This window comes from Loa loa, assembly GCF_000183805.2.
Source record: "Loa loa unplaced genomic scaffold supercont3.886, whole genome shotgun sequence".
NCBI lineage: Eukaryota > Metazoa > Nematoda > Chromadorea > Rhabditida > Onchocercidae > Loa > Loa loa.
The window spans coordinates 697-8715 of NW_018109066.1; the positions used below are offsets into that span (position 1 = coordinate 697).

General features: G+C 28.2%; 1 protein-coding gene across 1 annotated transcript; it reads left to right on the forward strand.

The window, feature by feature from the left end:
• The first annotated feature begins 1002 nt into the window (after window positions 1–1002).
• LOAG_10332 (hypothetical protein) lies at window positions 1003–2637 on the forward strand. The gene is made up of 4 exons (XM_003145858.2): window positions 1003–1155; window positions 1474–1564; window positions 1887–1977; window positions 2255–2637. The coding sequence occupies exons 1-4, from the start codon at window positions 1012–1014 to the stop codon at window positions 2391–2393; spliced, it is 465 nt and encodes a 154-aa protein (XP_003145906.1). The 5' UTR covers window positions 1003–1011; the 3' UTR covers window positions 2394–2637.
• Window positions 2638–8019: the final 5382 nt, after the last annotated feature.

Sequence of the window (8019 nt, forward strand, 5' to 3'; positions counted from 1 at the left end):
CCTTGAAGGAAAAAAAAACAAAGCAGATTTCGAGTATTAGCTGTGCAAATAAAACAATAAATAAACAATAATAATAGAAGAAAAAACCAATAAATGGAGGAAAACATTATCCAATTATTAGAACACACAACTTCTGTCACATAAAATTGTTATGAGACAAGTATTTTCATCCGGATGCCATAAACGGGCCATGTGTGTGGCATCATTTCTCGTCGAGTCTGTTTTCCGTCAGTTTCTTGTCTCTCTCTCTCTTTCTCTTTGTCTCACGTCATTATGTACGTGTTTGTATCTAATCCTTTGATTCATTAACTGAACAAAGAGGCTTAATCAATCATAAGAACGCTTACAGATTCAATGGTAAATATGTAAGTTTACGCAGAAATTGACGGATAACAAGAAAAAACTAGAAAAGACTTCTTGGTTTTCTCGGGAAAACTCTTGAGGAGCTTTGTCTTCACTCTGAAACCTCATGACGTTAGATTTTAAGACGTCTCACTTGCATTTCTTAGGAAATTTCATGGGTATCAGATGTGTAATTCTCAGGTAATCTGAATTTTATATGGATAATTCTTCTGTATCTCCCGGAAAACTATTTTTATGTGAAAAAGAAAAAAGAAATTTTCTAACTTTGTTGTTTTTGAACAGAATATTATGAGTAGACGGGATGTTTTTACGATTGTTAAGATGGGAGATTAATTCGATCCGATGAGCGTAATGTTTTTGCCACCGTCTACCTATGCGATCTTATTGTTTCTATTTAATAAAATTGGTAGACCTGAAATGCGAAAATTCCTTTGCTGTTTATTTCTGTTTAAATGATCAGCTGAACATATTTAGATTCAGTTAATAATGACAAAATGGATACTTAACAAAATCAGTAAATCGCCGTTTTTCCATAACTTCTGGAAGCTGTTGGCTTCTGGCTTCGCTAAAACAAAAATATAACGTAGCTCTGAGCGATAGAATAATTCTGATGATCCATTGACATTAACTACTATTGTCTTTCAGATTATGTTGCCTTACATTCACTTCCCAAAACGTTTTGCACCTTTGCCGCGGTACTTTGGCATACGTCATGAGTCATCGACTACACCCGCACCAGGCCGTATTTATTCACAGAGACAGTTATTTGAAGTGAAAAAGACTATGATGAGGGTACTTGTTCATTTTACTTGTAACGACACTTCCTGAATTAATTAGATTTCAAGCCGGATAATCTTCCCACTGCGATGGGTAATATTTGGTTCGTATAGGCTTAACAACTGTACTAATTAGTGTTTTTGGCGTTCCAAGCTACAGCGCTTGAATTATATATGGACTGTCCAGTAATTCGAGCAGTAAGACACTGCATCTCTTTGTTTTTCATTTCGCTGTTGTGACTGGGAAAATTTAAAATATATTGTGACCGTATGCTTTGAGTTTTGAAAATGAAATAATTTGAAGTCGAATTACCAACTGATAACAACTATTCAGGCTAATAATCCTGAAAAATATGCCCTAGCATCGGATTTCTTGGCACACCGGGCTGATCGACCAAAAGACTACAAACCAGACGTATCTGCAGGTATTTTTTAAGTCCTCTTGGATAAAATGTGTATCGCAACCACTGGAAGATAGTACATCTACGGAGGGCAGTATAACTGTTTAATAACTTTCTGAAATGATATATCTGTTTAATAAATATAACTGTTAAATACCACCATCTGAATAACTCAAATGGTTATTTTGTTAGTTTCTTTCTTTCCTTCCTTTTTTTTTATTGAGAATGTTAGTTCACAGAGACGATTTTTGTCTAGAGAAATATTTTTTACATTCTTCATTTTCTTCTCTCTTTTGGTATTATTTGCCTTTAAGTTTCAGAGCTAACCTATTTATATGATTTACAGATCGAATCATCAGCCCTTCTCCACAAGAGAAAAGACTTCTCGTTCTAACTGGAATGTACAAACGTGAGTCGGATATTCCGGAATTTATCAGGTACTAAAAAGTTTTGATTATATTGTCAGTATTTTCATGGCAGGGAAGAAACAGCTTAAAAAAGAATGAAGAAAGGGTATGGGAGAGAACTACTTAAGACCATACAAGATGATCCCCAGAAATAACAGTAATAATTATTTGCTACTGGAGAGCAGTGCAATATGCTAGGTTCCTTTGAATGAATGAAGATATTTATGGGAATTTTGTTACGCCGAATGACCTGACTGATTTCTAGTTAATTTTCTTATAGATTCCAAGTTCTTTTTGCATATTTCAGTGAGGTGCGTATTGCAATGATGAAGGAGCGTCTGAATTTTATGGTATCAATTTTCTGCTTGGCAACACTGATTATCGCATTTTTGACGACGATAAAGACAATGTATCGCACAATGACTATAGCAGTGGGCGATTCTTGAAATATTTGTAAGATCATGTCAGCGAGTTGATAGAACCTACAATGCTGTTGTAAAAACTACTTGTTTTACGTGGTGCTTTTTTGTATTGTCACGCAGACTTGGTAAACTAGGAAACATAGTTTTTAATTACTTGCTTTTTCATTATTTGGCCTAGAATTTTCAAGCACAAATCCTAGGCGGTGTTAGAATTTTATTGGATTTTTGTAATAACTGAGATTTCTGGATGTGCATTTGCAAAATTCTGACAGTAAAATTTTCAATGTTAATTTTTTGTTATTTGGTAAAAAAAAGGAATCTACTGACGCATTATTTATATTTATGGTCGCTGTAATTTCCAACTTTTTATTATAATTCATTTGATTAGTTATAAATGCGTGAATTTTGTCACTCACAGCATGTACGCTATATATAGGTTTTTCGAAGACTGTAATTATTTGTAGGTTATTTTATCTTATAAATATCTCGCTTTTAGATTTTACTAAGCTTGCACTTTATCTCCTGCACCGATAAAGTCACTTTCATATCATTTCCCTGCTTAATGTACTTGATAGCGTTAAGTTACTAGTAAGACTACGAAACTAGATCTGAAGGAACATAGCAGCCTTTGGTCCCGTTCGTAACCAACTCTTCATTTCGTACAAATCTATATTTGAGGTAAATCATCATCTTGTAGGAGCAACTATTCTCGAAATCATTGAGCAATTTTGTTTACTTCTCTTATATTTGTACCCTGCGGCGTTGTTTGTGTACAAAATCTCAGAGCAAAAGTGTGGAAAATTTTCTGTTCATCTGTTCACAACATAAGGTCTTAGTGATGTCATTTCATTTCATTATTAAAGATTGTCGCAGTGTCTTGCTGTAAACATTTTTTAATTAAAGTTTATAATCATTGCATTTCACTAATCGAGCAATCATACTGGAAATAAACATAGTTCTCTTTTATCAACCGAAAAGCTGGATTTTGCAATCCGGACAGGTCTATAACTGGTCTTCATATTACAGGAATATTTTGCGTAGTAATGCAAATCTTAATCTAGAAGTTAGAATAAGCTGACGACTTTAGAGGATGAAATAGGAATTCGTCATCGATTTAAAATACTATGTGAATTTTGGCAAATTGGTAAATAACTTTCCAACGAATTTTTCGAAATCAATGTAATGCAAATTTTGGATTTGCAGGGAAGGAATTGAGAAGTATGGACAGGGTAACTGAGTAGATGAATTTCAAATTTTAAAATGTAAGCTTGTGATTTGGAATTTATTGAAGCCAAGACTGGTGATATCAAGTTGCAGAATTTTGGTAATTTTAAATACTTTTTAAAGGTTAAACTTTTGATCTGCAATATCTGTACATCAACTTCTGGAAATGCATCATGACGTAATCGATATTAATCATTATATACTTGAAAGAGGTTTTATGCAAATGTTCCCCATTGTACATCCATTATTTTATCAGCTTATCATTATGAAGGATTACAAACTTTGGTGGTTGATAAAATTTTGAAATATTTATTCAAGCATACGAACTTCCCAACAAATACCTCGATAACTTCTTCGGAAAGTCTATTTGTGATTTTATTATTCCCATAAATTAATTTCCGGCAAATATTCAAGTATAAAATAACAATAAAACAATTCGAACATTAATATTTCTTTTTTTTTTCCAAAAAATAGTTTCATAAAAATTGTTCCTGATATATTTCATCTCCATTTATTATTTTGTAATACTGAAACATTAACAGTAGCAGCTTGTTGTAAAAGCAAATTACTTTTAAACATTTCACAAATTTAAATCAAATAAAAATTTACGAGATTATTAAGTTTCTGTTTGCAAAAAAAAAAAAAAAAGCTAATTCTTTAAATTGTGCAAAAATTTTTAAAATTAGTCATTGAAAGAAAATTATTTCTAATTTTTCCATAAATAAATTTCACTTTTATTATGTAACAAAACTGGAAAAAGGTAATATTACCATCAATGATGATGAAACAATTTCTCAAATGCATAATACCAGTTTTGCAATAATATCCATTTGTGTGTTGATTTTATTTTCTTTTAAAATTTTAGCATAATCATAAAAATGGCGAATATTAATAATTTTAAATAAAATAATAAAATATGTTAGTGAGTATTAAAGGTGATAACTAATTACCTGTAATAAGTTATAGTTGGAATTTTTGTATGAAATTAATAGAAAGTTATGGGGATAAAATGATTGATGCATGTTTGGTAGTTATGAAGTTTAAGATAAAATTTTTGAAAAGCTTTTTTTTTTGTGAAATTATTTGAAAATTTCTATTAAAAAAATTGGTTTCAAATTTTCACAACATTAAATGATTTAACAATTCAAAGATTAAATTTGTTTAATTCAAAGATTAAACAATTCAAATAAAAATTTGTAATTGCAAATCAATCGCTGAATGATATTTGAAAAAATAATTTAGCAATAATTGATTTTAGCTAAAATGTAGGAGCAATTAGAAAAATGAATTGATAAGGATAATAGTAGATAATGATAAAGATGGAAGATCGAAGTATATATCGTATCAAAGAGCAAATGGTTAATTAGACTAATTGTCAACTAATCAGATTATTTCCGAGAGAGAGAGAGGGAGAGAGAGAGGTGCAGAGGGAAAATGGAACAGAGTAATCTAAATTGGCATGTAAATTGTAAACATTTTAATTTTAAATTTCAAAATTTGCATCTTTGTAACAATTTTTTACGAAATACCTTTTCAGTATTGTTATAGTCATGAGGGAAAAAAATTACAAATAATTTAAGAGCTCAATCTATAAGCCTAGTGATATGTAAGCTTAATGATATAAAAGCCTAGCGATATGTGAGTTTAGTTTAGGAGAGCAATTTTTGTGGTAGATGATCAAACGATCATTTTGACGATTTTGGAAAATGTGACAAAAAAATGTGACGAAATTATTGGTTGTGATTTTTTTTTTCAGTTAGAAAAAAATTGTAGTTAAAGTTATTTAAATTGAGTCATTTTTAATTATTATCCAATAGAAAGCAAGAAAAAAGGAGAGAGAAAGAGAAAGAGAAGAAGGTATATAAATGGTTATAGGTAAAATGCTAATTAATTTAATAAAAGTAAAAGTTAAAAGCAAAAAAAAAAAGGTGAAAAATGTTTTGTTGAATAAAAATAACACATTTAAGTGAGGAAATGAATTAAATACTTTAATTAATTATTGCAATTCATATTTACCAAACAGCTCTCTTCCTATAAATATATATATATGTCGCATTAATTAATTAGGCACCAATTTTCGTCCTTTTCATTTAAAACTAAAAATTAAAAATAAACAAAATAATGTGAACAACAAATCATGTTAATACCAATTGAAACGGAAATTGTTCCATTTTAAACAAAATAAAAAGTACTTTTTTTTTTAAGATTTTAATTTAATTTTTAACGATTGCCTTGAAAAGTTAAATGTAATTAGAAATTGCCTTCAGATATTTAAAAAATTTAATGGTCAAAATGAAACAGGAAGAAAAAGGAAAGTGGCAAAGAACCATTTTTTTTTTTTTTTCTTCTTCTCATTGATCAAAATTTTTAACCGAGTCATATCATTTCAAGAAGATGAAAACGAACAAGTTTGTCAATTTTATCAACTCAAGCAGGAATAATTCATGGGAGAAAGAAAAAAAAAAAGTGAAATGTAATTCTTTTTTTTTTTTCTATTTATTGATGATGTAATTTAACAGGAAAAAAAAAGAAAATTATCATGAAATCATTCTATTTCATTAATTATAAAGCAAATGTTTTTATCAATTTTATTTAGAAAAATTGCAAACGAATCAATTTGTTATTAATTACTGTTAAAAGCTATTAAACTTTAAATTTTTATTTTGATGCTTTCTTTTCATTCTTCATGATAGAGTTATGTTAGCATAAAAAGATTTGCGCAATACAGATATAATATGGAAAAGTAATAATTCAAAAATTTTATCCTAAATAAATTGATTGACAATAAAGGTTTCAATTTCAGTACATAATCCGGAAACAGTAACTCGTTTAAAAAATAGTTAATTTAATTTTTTTTTCTTTTTCATAATCCAAAAAAAAAAGAAAAACTAAAAGAAGAAGCAATAAGTATCAGTAAGAATAGTACTTACCTTTATGATGATATTTTGAAATCAAACTTGCTATTACCAGCGGTTGGCCCGCAGACTACTGTTCCGCAACGCAAACAGATGTTCCGCAACAACCTTAAAATGTGCTCCAAGAAAGCGGCAATGCGATGAATCCAAGTTTAAATTATATATTGAAAATTTTCATTAAAGCTGATTTTTAAACTAACAAATAATTTATAATTTTTAAATTTTTTAGTACCTACTAAGAAATAAAAATTTAAAGTGATCTTCGGTTAAAAAAAAAGTTCGAAAAAAAAATGAATGAAAATAATAATTGTATTGAGAGATAAAATTTTATTTTAAATTAAAAAATTACAAACAAAAAAATTTTTTTTTGAATGAAAAATTGCATTTAAAAGATAAGAAATTTAAAAAAGAAATAATTTTCAATATAGGATAAAAAGTTTGTATTGCTAGTATAATTCAGTTAAAAATTAAAGATTTTTTTTAAAAAATGTTTTAGAAAAAATTGAGAATAAAAGATAGAAAATTAAAATTAAACAAAAAGGAATTTTTCTTTTTTTTTCACCCTGGCAATATATATATATATATTACTTAATGAATCATCGTTCTATCCGTAATTCGAAAATAAATAAATAAAAAATTAATATGTTTCGTATTTAGAAATTATTATTCACTATATCATATTTCCATTTTTAATTGCCTCATAATTTAATGGTTAATTTTTATAACTTCAAAATGGAACTAATTTAAATGTCAATTATTTGCCTGCTATTATAATTAATAATTTAATTTAAAATTCACAATTAGCTATGTTAGAATTTCAAAATTTTATCATGCCTTAAAAAAAATAAATAATTTGACAAGTGTAAACAAGGGAAAGGGGAAAGAAAGTAAGAAAAAAGAATAAAACTATATATCGTTAATGTGATAATTATGATAATAATCTATGCAAGCATTAAAAATTTTGGATAAAATTTGTTAGAAGTTGGCCAGATAAGCTATAAATGAATTTGTTTAAAACTGAACAAGTAAACTGTAAGTAAATTTACTTAAAACTGAACAGGTAAGCTATAAGTAAATTTACTTAAAGCTGAAGAGGTGAACTATAAGTAAATTTACTTAAAACTGAACAGGTAAGCTATAAGTAAATTTGCTTAAAACTGAACAGGTAAGCTATGAGTAAACTTACTTAAAGCTGAACAGGTAAGCTATAAGTAAATTTGCTTAAAGCTGAACAGATAAACCACAAGTAAATTTGCTTAAAGCTGAACAGATAAACCACAAGTAAATTTGCTTAAAGCTGAATAGGTAAACTATAAGTACTACAGATGAACTTATTTAAAACGAAAGTACCGCTGTAAACGTGAAAATGGATTTAATCCTGCTCAAATTAAATTTTATCAAAATTTGAGACGAATTTATTTGAAATGAAAATATTTATTTTAAATGCGAAATATTTAGCATGTTTAACTGCTGAAGTAAACAACTAAAACAACAATTTTAAACATGCAAAA

What these genes read in the sequence shown, in the direction of transcription:
- LOAG_10332 (XM_003145858.2), top strand. Translation starts at nt 1,012, where the DNA reads ATGTTGCCTTACATTCACTTCCCAAAACGTTTTGCACCTTTGCCGCGG. An exon ending in CAAACCAGACGTATCTGCAG is followed by an intron (nt 1,565 to 1,886) that starts GTATTTTTTAAG and finishes TATGATTTACAG; the next exon opens with ATCGAATCATCAGCCCTTCT. An exon ending in GATATTCCGGAATTTATCAG is followed by an intron (nt 1,978 to 2,254) that starts GTACTAAAAAGT and finishes TGCATATTTCAG; the next exon opens with TGAGGTGCGTATTGCAATGA.